General features: G+C 63.8%; 2 protein-coding genes across 3 annotated transcripts; both read right to left on the bottom strand.

Moving 5' to 3' along the window:
- Positions 1–2,409: 2,409 nt before the first annotated feature.
- NPDC1 (neural proliferation, differentiation and control 1) lies at positions 2,410–9,182 on the bottom strand. Of its 2 annotated transcripts, XM_003911043.4 has the most exons (9): positions 8,398–9,182; positions 5,513–5,659; positions 3,951–4,076; positions 3,703–3,873; positions 3,561–3,627; positions 3,404–3,488; positions 3,239–3,318; positions 2,917–3,013; positions 2,410–2,810 (listed from the first exon to the last, which is right to left on the bottom strand). In XM_003911043.4, exons 1-9 carry the CDS (start codon positions 8,507–8,509, stop codon positions 2,718–2,720), a joined length of 978 nt encoding a protein of 325 aa, XP_003911092.1. In that variant the 5' UTR covers positions 8,510–9,182; the 3' UTR covers positions 2,410–2,717. The 2 variants fall into 2 exon arrangements, with proteins under 2 accessions (XP_003911092.1, XP_009186057.1); XM_009187793.4 differs by lacking the exon at positions 8,398–9,182 and having other exon boundaries at positions 5,513–8,350.
- A 1,731-nt stretch (positions 9,183–10,913) lies between these two features.
- On the bottom strand, positions 10,914–16,598 carry ENTPD2 (ectonucleoside triphosphate diphosphohydrolase 2). The gene is made up of 9 exons (XM_003911041.3): positions 16,409–16,598; positions 14,790–14,907; positions 14,056–14,206; positions 13,757–13,916; positions 13,448–13,675; positions 12,830–13,084; positions 12,631–12,750; positions 11,725–11,859; positions 10,914–11,642 (listed from the first exon to the last, which is right to left on the bottom strand). The coding sequence occupies exons 1-9, from the start codon at positions 16,523–16,525 to the stop codon at positions 11,439–11,441; spliced, it is 1,488 nt and encodes a 495-aa protein (XP_003911090.1). The 5' UTR covers positions 16,526–16,598; the 3' UTR covers positions 10,914–11,438.
- Between the last annotated feature and the right edge of the window lie 992 nt (positions 16,599–17,590).

Here is a 17,590-nt window from a genome sequence, read left to right as displayed (position 1 = left end):
TGCCCATCACAGCAGTGCCCAGAGGGCCACGGAGGCTTCCAGCTGAGGGCCAGCCCAAGGTCACAGTCAAGGAGTGAGAGGTGAGGGTCAAGGGGGCTTCCTGGTCTGGGTGGGTTCTGGCCCCCAAAACACGTTGCTTAGGTCAAGCCAGTCTCCCCCAGCAGAGGTGAGCAATTCTCCCCCAGTCTGCCAGGCCCACCCTTTCTCCAGGGACTGTGCCCAGTGGGTCTTATCTTCGCCATGCCAGGTGTGATGGTTAATACTGTCAACTTGATTGGATTGAAGGACACAAAGTATTGATGCTGGGTGTGTCTGTGAGGGTGTTGCCAAAAGAGATTAACATTTGAGTCAGTGGCTGCAGAGGGCAGACCCACCCTTCATCTGGTGGGCACAACCCAATCAGCTCTGCCAGTGAATATAAAGGAGACAAATGTGAAAAGGAGACGATGGGCCTCGCCTCCCAGCCTGCATCTTTCTCCCATGCTGGACGCTTCCTGCCCTCAAACATCGGACTCCAAGTTCAGCTTTGAGACTCAGGCTGGCTCTCCTTGCTCTGCAGCTTGCAGACGGCCTACTGTGGGACCTTGTGATCATGTAAGTTAATACTTAATAAACTCCCCTTTATATATATACAGATAGATTTCTTTTTTCTTTTTTTTTTTTTTTTTTTTTTTGAGACGGAGTCTCGCTCTGTCGCCCAGGCTGGAGTGCAGTGGCCGGATCTCAGCTCACTGCAAGCTCCGCCTCCCGGGTTCACGCCATTCTCCGGCCTCAGCCTCCCGAGTAGCTGGGACTACAGGCGCCCGCCACCTCGCCCGGCTAGTTTTTTGTATTTCTTAATAGAGACGGGGTTTCACCGTGTTAGCCAGGATGGTCTCAATCTCCTGACCTCGTGATCCGCCCGTCTCGGCCTCCCAAAGTGCTGGGATTACAGGCTTGAGCCACCGCGCCCGGCCTTCTTTTTTTTTTTAACACAGAGTCTTGCTGTCTCCAGGCGGGAGCGCGGTGGTGCAATCTCAGCTCACTGCAACCTCCGCCTCTTGGGTTCAAGCAATTCTCTTGCCTTAGCCTCCAGATAGTTGGGACTACAGGCGCCCGCCGCCACGCCTGGCTAATTTTTTGTATTTTAGTAGAGACGGGGTTTTACTGTGTTGCCCAGGCTGGTCTCGAACTCCTGAGCTCAGGCAATCTGCCTGCCTCAGCCTCCCAAAGTGCTGGGATTACAGGCGTGAGCCACTTTGCCTGGCCCCCCTCCGTATATATATCTCCTATTAGTTCTGTTCCTCTAAGAGGACCCTGACTGGCCAGGTGTGGTGGCTCACACCTGTAATCCCAGCACTTTGGGAGGCCAAGGTGGGCAAATCACCTGAGGTTGAGAATTCGAGACCCGCCTGGCCAACATGGAGAAAACTTGTTTCTACTAAAAATACAAAATAAGTTGGGTGTGGTGGCGCATGCTTATATAATCCCAGCTACTTGGGAGGCTGAGGCAGGAGAATCCCTTGAACCTGGGAGGCAGAGGTTGCGGTGAGCCAAGATCGTGCCATTGCACTCCAGCTTGGGCAATAAGAGCGAACCTCCGTCTCAAAAATAAATAAATAAATAAGAGAACTCTGACTAATAATAACAACACACCAGGGCTGTCTAGGCGCCTGGATCTTCAGACTCCTAATAACCACTGAGGCGCTTCTGAACCCAGTCCTCCTACATCCCCAGCGTCAGTGGGACACAGAGTTTCAGCCCCTGCACCCTGACCTGGTACTGGCCTGATCTGGGCACCTTTGACCACATGGTCCCCCTCCCTCCCTTGGGGCCGCCTTGCTCCAAATTTAGGAGGGGCCAAGTCCCAGCTCCAGGTGTCCAGGCCTCTCCCATCACACCCCTCACCCGGCCCCATGAGTCCACCTGGCTGTGCATAGCTGGTGTCACACAAGTACCTCTGCCTGCCATCCCCTCTCCGCGTGCTGCAGGGCCTGACGTCCACGGTCCCCATGAGAAACCCAGACTCAATGTCTGCATCATTTTCCTTCTGCCTGGAGGTGATGGGCACCCACATCCAGGTGTGTGTGGACTGTCCCCTGCTCCAGCCCTCTTTATCACACACGATGGGGTCTTTCGGACCGTAGAACCAACTCTGGGCTGGCCCAGCCCTATGCTGCACCCTTCCCCTCTCCCACCTGAGTAGAAGGGTCTGCAGGAGTGAGGCCTGGCTGAGGAGGGTGGGGATGATCCTGTGGCCTCTCCTCCAGCTCCACGGGACAGGAAGGTCCTCCTAATGAGGGGACAGAAAGGCCTCCAAAGGTGCAAGAGCAGACCCCAGGGCCCCCACTCAAAGGTCCATCTACCAGGGCCCCACATGGTGGATGGAGACGGCGGAAGATTAACACAAGCCGGCAACACAGGCAGAAGCCGCAGGTCTGAAATGGACTTTAATTGGCTTTTGTCTCTAGAATTCCCCACCCATTCCTGCGCTCCACGGTTCTCCCTGCCCCTCCAGTTTGGGGGTCCAAACCGAACAGGAGAGGTGCAGGGGACCAGGAGGTCTCCTGGCACAAATGTTTGGGGGTCTCCCTGGCAAGGGATCCCAGGGCCTGAAGCCCAAGGCCCAGTCACAAGCACACAGCATCAAAACATGTTTTTAGTGGGAAGCTCCGGGCCCTGCCCCTCCCCGGGGGTCTCGAGGTCAGGGAGCAGGTGGGCGTCTGTCTGCCTCCAGGTCATGGCAGCGCGGGCGGTGAGCCAGGGGCCGGCAGGGGCGCGGACAGTGCGGCGTGGTCGAATAGAGGGTTGCGCACCTCCATTTCCCCGGTCTGCGAACGTGGGTGTCAGGCCGGGCAGTGGGTGGACTGGGGGCATGCTTGCTGGGAGGAAACCCCAGGAGATGGTATGCCCCTCCCTGCACCCTGAGGCACTCACTGGGGCCAGGCCCGGGCACTCGTACACCGTGAAGTCTCCGTCCTCATTCTCCTCATCCGAGGAGGCCGTGTCCAGCTCCTTGGGGGGCTCTTTATGCCTGGGTGGGGGGGGATCGCTGGGTCCTCCCCACACCCTTGAGATGCCAGTGGCCCAGTCTGGAAGTGGGCACTCAGCCCACCTCAGCCCTGGGGTGGCAGGGGAGCAGAGCCCAGGGTGAAGTTGGCCAGGGGAGGTGAGGGTGCAGGGCGGCAGGGGAGGTGAAGGTGAGGGTGCAGGTGAGGGGGGGAGGGGGGGGGGTGGTGGGGCCGGGGCAGCCACTCACCGCTCTAGGCACAGCATCTGCTGCCGCTGGTGCTGGTAGTGGTACATCTCCGCGCTGTGTGCCAGCCGCTGGTCCCCAGGCTGTGGGAAGGAGTAGGGGAGGGGGTGAGGGTCAGGTGGCGGTCAGAGTTGGACGGGAGCCTCAGGGCCGAAGAGGGCCACACACCGAGATCGGGGGCGCTGCAGGTGAGCCAGGGGACTTTGCAGTGGCGTAGTCAGTCTTCTGGGTCAGGCGGATCTCACGCTGCAGCCTGTGGGGAGTGGGGCCTGAGACCTCTGAGCGTGTGGTGCCCTCCCTGCCCTGCCCGCGGCCGCTGGCTCACCTGCACCAGCAGAGAGAGGCTACGGAGAGGGCAGCCACGCCGGCCACACAGAATGCCAGGATCAGCACTGCGGAAGGGGGCGTGTGAGGGCGGCCTCTGCGGGGGGCCCTGCCGCCCCTGCCCACCCCCGACCAAGACCTACCGAGGGCGAGGCCGTCGCCGTGCCCTCCCCGGGGCTCCAGGGGCGACATGTGCACCGGCTCGGATGACACAGGGGAGCCCAGGGAGGTGTGGGGCGTGGGCATGGGGGTTCCTGGAGTGGAGGGGAGGCCCAGCTCCAGTCCCTGTCCCCGTGCTGAGAAGCCCAGGGTGGCTGTAAGAGAGGACAGGTTAGAGCGAGAGCACTGGGCTCGGGACAGGGCCATGGGGCAGGGTAATCGGGGGTCTCACCAGGCTCTGGGAGCCGCTGTCGGGCCTTGGGCAGGGGCGGAGTTGAGTGTCCAGACTCCTTCCGGGCAAGCTCCTGGGCCAGGAAGTCAATCTCATCTTCCAGTCTGGGCTGGGGCCGGCCCCCACCTGGGGAGGGTGAGGGACCATCAGGTGGAGGGACCCCGTCCAGGAAGTAGCCCCAGGCCCGGCCTCCCTGTTCCTGGCAGGTTCCTCCCAGGCGCCTGAGGACTGGGAACACGCCTGGGGGCCCTCTCCCTCCCGGATTGCCATGGTGACAGTGTGGGCGCTTCCTGTGACGGGCAGTGCTTCCCGGAAAGTGGGGGCAGGGCAAGGGGGAGGAGGTGCTAGGGAAATGTCCAAAGACCGGGCAGGGGGAGGAAGGAGTGGGATCTCTCGCCCCAACCCATGTCCATAAAGGGCTGGCCAGCACAGCCCCTTCTGCTTCCCCACCTCCAAGCACCTTCTCAGGCAGACGGGCAGTGACTCCCCAAGGAGTGCGGGAAAGCCGAAGGAAGTCAAGCATCCAGGTCCCCTCCCCAGGTCATCAGGAGAATAGGGGCAGCCGTCAGGGGTGGGGCTGGTGGCAGGGCCCCAGTGGTGCCCACTGTGGGCTGCACAGCCCAGGCAGACGCTCCCCGGTAGGCAGGCGATGAGCCCACACAGACCCTTACAGCCACTTCTCGGTGCCCCTCTCAACATCCCCTCCGGGAAGCCGCTGCTGCTCCCACCCCCAGCACCTCTGAGCAAAGCCCTCACCACACCTACAGTCACTCAGTGACTGACCATCCCGACAGATGCGGCTCAGGCTGGCAGGTGGGGCACAGCCAGCACCCAGCCGTGCCAGCACGCATAAACATGTACCAACGGGTGGACAGGACAGTGAGTGGCGGAAAAGAGCAAGCTGCCTGCGGACGGGGAAGTGGGGGCCTGGAGGGCTTCTGGGCAGACCCTGCAGAGCCCAGGCCCAGGGAGAATGGACCCCTCCTCTCCCGTGGCCACTCCAGCATTTCCTATTGTACAGCCCTTCCCCTAGGAGGGCCTGAGTGCCCCAGGCCTGGGTCCAGCTCCATTTGGAAAGGATGGGAAGCTTTGTGGAGAGTGAAGGAGGATCTCCCAGGCCTTGGACCCAACACCCCACAAGGTCCAGGGGTGCTGGGACCACCTGGCACAGGCCTGGGCATCGAGGCTTCTTCTTCTTTTTTTTTTTTTTTTTGAGACACAGTCTCGCTCTGTCGCCCAGGCTGGAGTACAGTGGTGCAATCTCGGCTCACTGCAACCTCTGCCTCCCAGGTTAAAGCGATTCTCCTGCCTCAGCCTCCCGAGTAGCTGGGATTACAGGCGTGCGCCACCACACCCGGCTATTTTGTATTTTTGGTAGAGACAGGGTTTCACCTTGTTGGCCAAGCTGGTTTTGAACTCCTGACCTCAAGAAATCCACCTGCCTGGGCCTCCCACAGTGCTGGGATTACAGGCGTGAGCCACCGTGCCCGGCCGGCCACTTCTTACAGGGAGAGGTTCACGCAGGGACATCCCCCCATTGACTTCCCCCTTTGCCCTCGTACCCAGAGGCCGGCGCATCCTGGGCACACAGAGCCCTTGCTGGTCCTCCTGGAAGGGTTGAAGGCAGGGCCCACAGGCATGTGCACCAGGGGGACACCTTGCCCGCCTCTTCAGGGCACAGTCCAGGCTCCCGGGACAGGCGGCTGCATCTGGGAAGGAAGCAGAAGGCAGGGCCGGCTCACGGCCCCGCAGGGCTCGGCCCCTGCACATGGCAGCGATGACAGCCCCAGAGCTGGCCGGGAGCTGGCCAGGCTTGGTTCTGGCCATTGTTCTGGACAGGCCCTTCCTCCCTGCCGCAGGGGCTCAGAACCAGGAAGCAAACAGTCCTGGGACTTCTCAGAACTACCCTCCCCTCCCCCTCCCCGGGTCCACTTCCAGGCCTGATAGAGCCCTCAACTCAGAAGCTGAGCCTCACTGTCCAGGCAGTGCTGAGTTCTCTTGGGCAGGGCCGTGCAGCCCCACAAGCCCAGTCTCCAGCCTCAACATGCCCCACAGCGAGCCAGGAACCCCATCCAGATTGGGAGTCCCAGAGGGAGGGGCCCAGGTCTGTCTCTGGGGAGCAGCAAACGATGCTGCCAGAGGCCTCTCCTTCCCGTGCGGCTCTGCCCTGAACCCAGCACTGAACAAGTGCGCAGCCTAGAAGAAGGGACGCGGCTCCTCCAGCCTCTGGCTTGTCCCCCAGGCACCAAGGAGGCCTAAAATGGAGTCTGCTGGCCTCACTGACCTCAGACACAGAACCCAGGCAGGTCACTCCCAAAGCCACACCACCAGGGGCTGCAGTCAGGGGCCAGGTGGCACCCGAGGGCCTCAGGAGGCCAAGGCTGGCAGTGCTGGGGACGGCAGGCCAGACACTAGTTCCTAACCACACTTTCATCTCGCTGATGAGGGGCCCAGGCCACGGTACCAGCTGACACATGTGGCTAATCAGTCTTATCCTGGTGCTGGAGAACAGGGCGAGAGGGCAATAGCCCTCTGCTTCAGTTTCCCCTCTGGGATTGCCTCAAAGCTAAAGAATGTCCCCAGTCACGGCGAGCCAGTGGAGCCAGGGGAACCCCAGCAGGGCCATCAACCCTGCTTGGGGAGTCTGTGGTGGGACCTCGGGCTAACCAAGACTCTTCCTGTCTGCCCAGCCCCACACTGCACACTGCAGGCGGGCCACTGGGGCCACACGGGGCATCTGTCCTTCTCCAGACCTTGGCTGGCTGGCTTGGTTTCCTTGGTAACCTGACACTCAGGGCCCTCAGGCTGTCGGCTTCCCTTCGAGGCAGTTCCAGCAGCCTCAGCAGCTGCAGTGGCAGGTGGGCACAGGAGCCAATGCCAGGCACTGCCCACCCCCCATGACCTGGGGCAGCAGCCTCAGTATCAGTGGGCCGGGACTTGGGCATGTTAAACATTAAACCTGTGCCCTGGGCCCACCTGCCAGCTTGGCACCTGGCGAGTAAGGCAGTCCCTACCCCTGTGCTGATAACCCACAGTCCACCACGCCAAAGGCAGAGGCCTGAGGTACAAAGCTGGCTCTAGGGTCTGGGTTCCAGACCCTTATTCCCCAGCCCAGGAGCCTCCATCCCCCACTTCCTCCTCCAGAGAGGTCTCAGGAACAAGAGCAGCTGGAGAGTGGCTGGCACCCCCCACCACTCAACGTCTGGGCTGCCTGAGGGCCCTCCCTTCCAAGCACTGGGCACTGGGAGTGGGGGGGTTGCCTAGGGAGGGCCCTGCTAGGTCTCCTGGTGAGGCAGACATGAAGCTGCAGAGGCCCGTGAACTGAGGACTGGCACCCGCCACCCACCCGGGCTCAGCACAGCAGCTGCAGCCCCGTTTCCTGAATAGGTGGCCTCCGCCTTTCCTGGCTGACCACACTCTGACTCTTGGAAGCCTGTCCTGTTCATGCCCACCTCCCATCCAGGGGCACTGTGCCCAGGAGGAAGCCGGCCTCACTCTGGTCTCTTGAGACCACACATGCACAACCAGGCTGCCCAGGTCAGCGCCTCAGCTGTGCCACAATCCACTTAACTTCTCCATGCCTCAGTTTCCTTGCCTGTAAAATGGACTCGCAGTACCTCCTCTGCAGGGCTGCCAGGAGGATTGCACGAATGCAGTCACAGTCTCCCAGTTCAGTCCCCCCCAGAAAAAGGTCAGCTTTGCATCCTGGGTTCCTGCAGGGAGCTCTGCTCTCTGGAACCTCAGGATCCATCTGTGCAGCTGGACCCTGGGCTTATCACCCTCCTCCGGAGTCCACCTGCAGCCCTCAGTCCCAAAGAGAATGCCAGTGCCCTCGAGGGCAGGGGCTGCAGGAGGAGGCTCTGAGGCTACAACAGCCTCCCCACATTGAAGCTAGAACAGGACCCCGAGCCGGCGCCATCAAGTGTCCCCGGAACTTCAGCGCCCACCATGGCGCACAAAGCCGGTGCCCAGCGCCACCCAAGGAGTGAGGACAGGCAGAGTAGCACTAGGCCCCGACCCCGGGACGCGCACGGGCAGCGAAGCCGGCGGGCACTCAGGGCCAGCCCGCACCCGCAGGAGCCCCGAACACGGAGACACACAGAGACGCAGGCAGACTCCCAGCGGGCCCGCCCAGAGCCAGATGGCCGCGGCACGGAGGCCTGAGCCAGACGGGTTCCCTGCGGAAGAAGCCAGGAACCTCAGGTTCGCCTCCGGGAACCGGCAGAAACCCCATCCGGCGCGGCCTTTCGAGGCTCCGCGCTGCGCCCTCCAGCCGGACCTGTTTATTCCCTCCTGGGCGAGGCGGGGCCGCCGCCACTAGCGGACCAGGCCTGCAGGGCCTGCGGGCCTGGGAAGGACGAGGGCGGCGGCGCCCGGCAACCCGGTCCCCGCCCGGCGATCCCGGCCCCGGGGCGCCCCGCGGCCTGCGCCCAGCGCGCTCGCTCACCCGGGTGGCCGGCGGCGGCTCCACGCAGGGCCGCGCCTAGGACGAGGCCGGAGAGCAGCAGCCGCAGCAGCCGCAAGTGCCGCGGGGAGGGCGGAGGCAGCGGCGTCGCCATCCTTCAACGCCGCCGCCGGGGCAGCATGGCACCGCGAGGCCGGGGGCTCGGCGCGGGCTCCGGGCTCCGCGTCGGGAGCAGCGGAGGCAGCCGGGGAGGACGGAGGGGAAAGAGGAGGCGGAGGCCAAGGAGAAGGAGGAGGAAGAGGAAAGGCACGGGCGGCGGCGCTGACGCTGCAGCAAGGATCCGGGATGGAGGCGCCGGCGAGGCGCGCGCGCGGAGACTGCGCCTGCGCGCTCCACCTGCGGGGGAGGGAGGGCGGCTCCAGGCTGCACCCCCTCCGCCTGCTCCAGTTCTGGTCCCCTCTCCGGGCCGCTCTGTACCTCTCTCGGCCTCAGGGTGTCTCGGCACCTGCGGCCTCCGGGGCCGGTGCAGTTCCCAGAAGTCCGGCTGGGTTTGGGCCGCGGGTGGGTGTCTCCGGGATGCGCTCCCTTCTGGCCTCTTCCCGGTAGGACTCCCAGCCCCTCACCCGCACCCGCGATGGGGCAGAGGACCTGTATGGGCCTAGCCTCTCGAGCGCACAGGGACACAGGAGCGCCGGGCTTACGCAGACAGGTGCTCACAAGCTGAGCAGGTTCGCAGGGGCACCCCCACTCGCGGGAAAAGCAAATACAGGAACGCAGAACGGCCCCGGCCCCGACTGCAGCTTTGGCTGGAGCCGGCGGCCGCGCTCAGTGAGGCCACCAGGGGGCAAGAGTGACCCGGAGCCACTGAGGACTGCAGCTGGGAGCTGTCCAAGGTGTTCACGGTCCCCAGGTGAACCCTTTAGCTCCCCCAGGACAACGGGCATTTTTTTTTTTTTCCTTTGAGACAGAGTCTCTGTCGCCCAGGCTGGAGTGCAGTGGTGCCATTTCGGCCCACTGCAACCTCCACCTCCCGGGTTCAAGTGATTCTCGTGCCTCTGCCTCCCGAGTAGCTGGGATTACAGGTGCGTGCCACCACGCTGGGCTAATTTTTGTATTTTTAGTAGAGATGGGGTTTCACCATGTTGGCTCAGCTGGTCTTGAAATCCTGACCTCAGGTGATACGCCGGCCTCAGCCTCCCAAAGTGCTGGGATTATAGGCGTGAGCCACTGTGCCCAGCTGACAATGGGCATCTCTGATGCCCCCCTTGCACCTCATCTGTTGCCTCCCAAGAGCATGCCCATCCCATCCCACTAGAAACCTCCCTCGACTAGTCATTCAGAGAACAAGAGTGAGACCTCCAACCCGGGATGTCCCCTTGGTCCTTCCAGTCTCAGAACTCCAAAGCTGGGGCTGGCTGCCCTCAGGTTTATCAAATCACTAAAAAAAAAAAAAAAGGCCGGGCACGGTGGCTCAAGCCTGTAATCCCAGCACTTTGGGAGGCCAAGACGGGCGGATCACGAGGTCAGGAGATCGAGACCATCCTGGCTAACACGGTGAAACCCCGTCTCTACTAAAAAATACAAAAAAACTAGCCGGGCGAGGTGGCGGGCGCCTGTAGTCCCAGCTACTGGGGAGGCTGAGGCAGGAGAATGGCGCAAACCCAGGAGGCGGAGCTTGCAGTGAGCTGAGATCTGGCCACTGCACTCCAGCCTGGGCGACAGAGTGAGACTCCGTCTCAAAAAAAAAAAAAAAAAAAAAAGGTGTAGGGGGGAAGGAGGAGCAGGATAAGAACCACCATCCTCCCAGGACACTGAACAGAGAGACAGCGTCTAAGCTCACTTCCCAGAAAGTTGAGGAGACGAGTGGGCAAGACCAGGCCTTCCCATCCTGGAGAAGACTGGCTTGGGGAGGGGCTGCGGGGCCTGGCCGGGGCTGCAGGATGCCTCTTGGAAGTGTAGGACACTCAGTCCCAGGTGAGAAGGGCCCCAGGTGAGAAGGGCAAGATGCCCTGTGACAGTGCATGGCCTGGCTCCACAGCCAGGTTCTGTGCAAGATTCCTGCCTCTGGGTCCTGGTCCTGATCTCATCTCCCACCCCTGTGCCACCTCCTGATGAGGACCTGCCCTCCCTCCACTCTCTACCAGCACTGACTGCCCCCTAGGAAGCCGCCTGGCTGGCTGCCACCCGCTCTCCACCACCTCTCTGACCCTTACCCTCCAGTGAGTGGTACAGGCTCACTGTACTAGGACCCAACCTCCAGTCTGGCCTTGGTCACCAACGCAGATCTGGATGTGATGGTTTTGGGGAACTCTGCTGGCCAGAGAAGACTCAAGGTCCCAGGAATGCTCCCTCGGGCCAACCATTCCTGCAGCTACTCTAGGCTGCCACGGCACAGCAGGGCAGCAGCCAGTGCCCCAGGCCTGGCTCCAGAGCAGAAAGCAGTAGGGAGGGCTGGTGTCCACCCTCAGGACCAGGGGCAGGCCCGTGCTGCCAGAACAGCGGGAAGGTGGGGCACAGGCCACAGCAAGGATGCCCCACCCCACAGACACTCTCCTTTCATGTCTCTAGGAAAATCTTTTTATTACAAAATTTTTACAAGTAGGTGCTGGGCTGGCTGCCAGCCCGTGGGCTGTGACCCTCCCCAGTAAAGACGCAGACCCCACAGACGGAGCCTCTAAGGGCTGATTCTCCGAACCAAGGCCCCACTCCCTGGAGACCCAGCCCTGCGGAGGAGGAGGAGGAGCACGGGGCCTGCAGTGACGCCCAGGCTGAAGCGGCTCAGGGAGCTGGATTGATCGCTCTTTGCCCACTGGGGCCCCTGTGGGTACCAGAGTCTCAGTTCCCATTTCCTGGGCTGCCTTAGGGGCAGAGACGCTGAGAGTGGGGTGGAGGGATGGAGAATACAGTGCTGGAGTGGAGGGATGGAGCATACAGTGGGAGGGTGGAGGAGTGGGGGATAGAGGGTGGGTGGAGGAATGCAGGATACAGGGGCGGGGAGAGAGGTAGGTACAGGGGTGGGGGTGGGTGGAGGGGTGGGGATACAGCGGTGGGGGGAGTGATGGCACAGCTTCCCCCGCCGGCCCCTAAATGGTGCTTGGCAGCTTGGCGGAGTGCACCTGACGCAGCAGCAGGACAAGCGCAGCCAGCAGCGCGGAGGCGAAGAGCAGCAGGAGGACGACCCAGGAGCTGAAGTCCGTGCCCTTGCGCAGCCCCGGCGGGTCGGCGGGGATCAGGTTAGTCAGGTTCAGCATGTAGCCGAGCGCCCAGCCCACTGCAGTGTCCGCGGCCTGCGGCGAAGGGCGTGGCCTCAGCTCCCGAGAGGCCCCGCCCCCCCAAGGGCGGCCCCGCTCCGCTCCGGCCCCAGCCCACCTTCTTCTGGAAGATCACACCGCTGAAGGCGCGCTCGTCGAATCCGTAGCCGCGACTCAGCAGCTGCTGCACGAACATGGCCCCGGCGCAGTAGTCGGCCAGGTGGGCCTGTTGCCCCGGCACCCGAGCTTGCAGCTGGGATGCGGGCAGGACACAGTCAGGCAGGCGACCACCAGGAGGTCTCCGCCCCACGGGGAGAGGGGGCCGGCGGCGTGCTTCACCCCTCCCCAGACACACACGGGCGGTGCAAGGCCAGAGACCACCACACAGGCCCGGACACGAATGGCAAGACCGAGTCTAAGGGGCACCCCCGGCTGGGCACGCTTCCATCCCTCCCCAGCCAGCGCCCCCGTGCCTGGAAGGCCAGTGAGGAGGGACAGCAGGCATGGCCACCAGGGAGCGGGGGCAGCAACACGTTGGTGTGTGGCCAGGGGAACAGGAGGAGCTCCAGGCCTGAGTCCCAACCTGCCCCACCCCAGTCTGTCTGAGACTAGGCCCTGGGAGGACGAGATAGGGCCTCGCTCACCACCCCAGTCCTGGGACAGCTCGTACGTTTCTCTTGGAGTCTCCAGTGGGCACACTCCCTGTGCCCAGCCCTACTTCCATCTTCCCTTGCATGGCACCATGGAGGGACCAGTGGCAGAGCCAGAAACGTGGGCACCGGCCTCCCCTCTGCCCTCCAGATCTGGGATGAGGGTCGGGCCTGGCAAAGCTTCTCCAACCCGCCCGACTTGTTCACAGCCTCCCGGCCACATCCCCGCCACCTCTGGAGTCAGCCTGATGCCTGCCATCGCCCCCACTGCAGCGGGTACTCCGAGAGGCCCCTCCATGCAGGGCTGGGGAGGTATGCGGACATGAAGGCTGAGCCCTTCCACACAGCCCTGGAGGAGGGGGAGCGGGACTCACCTGAGCCCAGGTCTGGTTGCAGAGGTTCACTGCGGCTGCCTCCAGCTGCTGTAGGGTGGCCACGGGTAGCCCCATGGAAGTCCGCAAGAAGTCCACCGTGTAGAAGAAGGCAGAGAAGGCCTGTAAGGGGGCACAGGCACGCTGTGAGCAGACCCCAGCAGCTCAGGGCACCTGCCACCACCCGTCTGCCCCTACTCACGATAAAGTTCCCAGCCACTGGGGGCTGGAAGACCCCATTGAAAGAGCATCGGGAGAAGGGGCAGGAGGAGAAGCTGAAGAGCCCAGAAACCAGATCTCGGCAGAGGTGGGGGTCACTGCTTCCCGACAGGCTGACCCACGCGCTGCTGTTGAAGGTCTGGGGCCGCTGGGCCACGGTGCATGGTGACTGGTACACATCCCCGAGCAGCACGTGGGTGGAAAAGCCCCTTGGCCAGCAGGGGTGGAAGCTGTGGGTCTGGGGGAATCACCAGCATGACAGGGCGGCACCACTGCCGCTCCAGAGGGCCAGCCTGACGAACCTCCCCCAGGTCTCACTCTGGCAACCTCACTTTTGTGCTCAGGGGCAATCCATGGTTCCCCACTGCCTGCTTGACAGATCCCAACGCCCCTGACCGGGCTCCCTCTGACGGACGTCCCTGGCCCTCCCTTCTCCAGGCCCAGCCCAGCCACTGGCCCTTTGCTCACGCTCTGACCCTCCCACCTGTCTTTCCAGCCAATTAAAGCCCAGCCTGGAGAAGCTTTCCACAGCACAGTGGCTGTCCAGGCTCCGCTCCAGGAGGGGACGGTGCAGTGCAGGTCAGCCAGGGTGGAGGGGCACCTGGAGAGCGCTGGCCAGCAGCCTCTGGAGGACCTGGTCACGGCCGTAGCAGAGGAAGCTGTGGGTGTAGACTCGGTAATGCTGGCCGTAGAGACGCAGCTGGACCTCACTGGCTCTGTCCTCAGCCGGACTGGTCGTCTCAAAGGTGATCTGGGTGGAGGCACCCCCCAGGTCCATGGCCCCCAGCGTCCCCTTCCGTGGCCGGAACCACCGGCCCACCCAGCCGTACTGTGGAGAGGGAAGTGTGGGGTCAACCAGGGACTGAGGGCACCCACGCCCCCTGGCTCTTTGGCTAGCTGCTGGGCCCACCTTGATGAAGTTCTCGAGCAGGTAGTTGGCAGTCACCCAGCCAAACACCCCCTCTTCCTGGCCCGAGAGGATGCGTGCACCCCGGAAGTCAAAGGGGTACTGGGTCAGTGTGTGCGTCACTGCCGTGAGCACACTGGTTGAGGCCTCTGGATTGGTCAGGCTGCAAAACACAGAGAACTCCAAGAGGCCTCCTCCCCAGGTGGCTGTGAGCCTGCTGTGGCAGTACTCGGGGTCCACCCCACAAGGGGTCACAGCCAAAAGCTATCATGGGGACAGGGCTAGGGCACAGGCACACTCACTTGAGCAGGCGCATACCCGCTGTGGCTCCCAGGTAGAGGGGCGTGCCCGCGTGTCTCTCTTTGGGCACATCCCGAAGCGCCTGTTCAAGGCATCCAACAAGACTCTGGCCGGCCCCAGAAGGGTTGTCTGCATAGCTGGAGATGCCCCCGCCTAGAGGAAGGCAGAGAGATGAGCCTGTGCCTCACGGGCAGCCCCTAGGTGGGCCGTAGGCCAGGAGAGTGAGAGTGGGGGTAGGAGCCATGGGCTCCCCGACCAGGTGGCACACCTTCCCAGCTTAAGCCCCCAGAAATGCCCAGGTTAGAGCAAAGGGGCCCAGCCGCCACCTAGAGACCGAGGCTGCTGCTGCTGAGAGGGTGTGAGTGCAGGGGCTAGGACAAAGCCCTGGGCATGGTCGACCCAGGTTGGCCTCCTGGGGCCTGCCTGGGTGTGCCCGCCAGGCCCCCAGACCTCCTCCTGCTCCATCTGGGGCACAGAAGCCAATATTGGGCCCGGCAAGGCCCAAACCTCCTACCTGCTGCCTGGGCTTCCTTTCTAGAATTTGAACGACTCCTGGCCCCACCCAGGCGGAGGGGGCCCAGCCTCTCTTTCTTTCCAGGGCTTCTGCCTGGAGTGAGCCCCACCCAACAGTAAGCAGAAGGCCCTAAGTGCTTGGAAATGCACCAGCTAAGGCTGGAGAGGGCCCCAGAGACCCTGCAGTGAGTGGATGTCCTGGCTGGGCTGGGCTGGGTCTCACCTGGAACATCACAGGAGCTGTGCTGGCCCACGATGCCTGTGTCGTTCTCCTTGTCTGCCGGCCACTTGTAGATAAACATGGACGTGTGTGAAGAGCCAGCGTCCAGGACAATGCCGTACTGGGGGTAGGGGAAGGGAGTCAGCCTGGGGTGTCTGGGGGCCCTGACACCCTGACACCAAACGTGAAGTTGGGTGCCTCCAGTTTGCCACCCCCTTACACGCAGTCATGTGCCAAGCCTCATGCTAAAGCTCAGAGGAGGCCAGGACAACTGTGGTTGGAAGGAGAACGGCGGGGGGAGGTGACTCTTCCCTCCTGACTACCTGAAGCCAGCATGCCAGGGTCTGGGCAGCAGCCTTCCTGGCAAGGGCAGACTGAGGGACTGAGTCAGCGATAGAGGGACAGAGGGTCCCCAGGGACTTTTCCTTGGGGCACAAGGTCCCCAGGCTCAGGGAGAGGAAGCTCTGCTGCAGGAGGAGCCCCCTAGAGTCCCTCTTCCTTCTTCCCCTCTTCCTTCCTCCCCTCTCTCCTTCCAACTCCTCTGACCCAACCTGAGGATGCAGGAGGCGGGGCCCAGGTGAAGAAGGTCCGCCAAGGCTGGCCGTGGGCCTCAGAGCCAGGTCAGCTCTGAAGACACGTTGTCCCTAGGCCTCTAAGCCAGGGCCAGAGAGAGAAGCTGGCCCTGCCCTGCTGGGGGCGCTGGGTGGGCGTTCCTGCAGACCTGGGTGGCACAAGCTTCTAAATGCCCCTTTCCAGCTCCTGCCCAGCATCCTGGATCCACTGGGAAAGAAAGCCGGGGACCAGTCTCCCAGGCCCAGAGGCCAATTCCAGCCTGTGAGAGGGCTGCACCAGTCCATCCCCACCAAGGTCTCCCCAGAGCCCAGAGCATCAACAGGCCAGGGTGTGCACCGCCACCCAGCCATCCTGCAGAACCGCAGAGCTGCCCGCTTCTGACTCCCCATCGGGCTGGGGGGCTTGGCTCTCCACCCCACCCTCCACAAGCCCAATAAAGGGTTAAAGGGGCCGGTCAGGAGGTCCCTGGGCCTGCTGGAGTGGAGATCCGGGCTAGCCTGCTCCAACTTTTTGAGGACCCGCCAGGGCTGCTCCGGTCAAGCCCTCCTCTCTCTCTGGGCTACCCTTGTGTCCCAGAGGGGGTCATGGGCTTGTGGATCCCTATCTGGGCTGAATACCCAGTTGATGTGCCTCTAACCACACCCTCCGGGGCGGCAGCACAGGGCAGAAGTGGCCCAGAGTGCCCCTGGAGGCCCGCACAGGGCTGGGGGCGGGCGTCTGGCAGCACCCAGGGGGCATCGCGGGGGCTGCCAGCCTCCGGGAGCGGGGACACAGCCTCTGGGCTGCGTTGACGGGCTCGGCGGCGAGCGCGGAGTTCCCGGGACTTGTTCCTCTGGCACCGCGTCGTCCTGGAAGCGACACCGCCACCCCGCGTACCTGGTTGGGGAGCGCAGAGCGCGGAACCCGGGACCCCACCCAGACCTCCAGGAGCAGAGCGCGGTGGGGGTCTTGGGCTGACCCTGCCCGGGTTCCCAGCCGCGCACCCCCTCCCCGGCTCCCGGGCCCGGCCCGCTGCTCCCCGGACTTGCGCTGGGTGCCCGGGCGCGCACCTTGAGGGCGGGCGGCTCCCGGATGTCGCGGGTGGGGACGCACAGCAGTAGGAGCCCGGCGAGGCCCGCGGCGGCCAGCAGCAGCGGCGGCAGCAGTGACCGCACCTTCCCGGCCATGGGCGGGCGGGCGCGCGGGAGGACGACGCGTGAAGCCAGAGAGTGCGGGGAGCCGGAGGCGGAGGCGGGCTGGGCCGCGGGACCCTGGGGTAGGGACCCCGGGGCGGGACTAGGGGCGGGAGGCCGGGCGGGCCCGCCCCCGTCCCGCCCACCACCGGCCACGCCCACGGGCGGACGGGTTCCGCCTCTGCGCCCGACCTCCCGCGGTCCGGCCCGCGCAGGTGAGACGCGGGCGCGGCTGAGTCACCGGCGTTGCTCCCCCTCTCCCGGGTCTCAGCCCGGGCGCCCCGCGGCTACGGCCCACCTTCCCCTTCCCGCCCACTCAGCAAGGGGATCCCCCGGCCGTGGAGGCAGGAGACCTGGCGTGGGGGTGGGCGGGCGAGGCTGGCTCGGAGGGTCCGGCTCTGGAGAGCCGCGCTTTTCCCGTGCCCGGGAAAGGAGGCCAGACTCGCTTGCAGGAATGAGGCACTGTCGGCTGCGGAGCCACGCGGGCCCCGGGCTGGGGACTCAGATGGAAGCCGAGGGTTAGCACCTGCTTGTGGGGCAAGGCCGTGACGCCAACTTCCAGGACTGGTGAGGACCAGGCTGGCCTGCAGGATGCCCTCCCGGCCAGCGAGGATCCGCCAGCCTGCGGCGCTGAGCTAGTGCAGGGCAGCTCCAGAGACACTCATCTGACCCAGGCCGGACCTACCCTTGAGGCCCAGTCAGATCCACCTCACCTGGGCCCTGTACTGAGGTGAAGGTGAGGACGCAGGGGCGGGGAAGGGCAGAGACGGCCCAGGTCACACCGAGCCTAGAAACAGAAGAGAAGCAGCACAGACTGGGCCAAAGGTCCCTGCCTCCCAGCCCAAGGCCTCGGCCGCTCCTGCTGCCCCTCGGCCTGAGGGACCCAGAGGCTTGGGCTGCAGAGGCCAGAGGAGGCTTCCCCAGGACGGGAGCAGGCAGGGCCTCTACACGGCCTGAAAGACAAGGAAGAGGGTCCCCAGGCCAGGTTTGGGGTGCGGGTCAGCAACGGGGACGTCCCCAGGCTTCTGGGGAGAGCTGGGGCAGGCGAAGCGCAGCTGG

Source organism: Papio anubis, chromosome 13 (assembly GCF_008728515.1).
Source record: "Papio anubis isolate 15944 chromosome 13, Panubis1.0, whole genome shotgun sequence".
Classification (NCBI taxonomy): Eukaryota; Metazoa; Chordata; class Mammalia; order Primates; family Cercopithecidae; genus Papio; species Papio anubis.
Note: the sequence above shows the minus strand (reverse complement) of the source record. Positions and strands in the feature narration are given on the sequence as shown.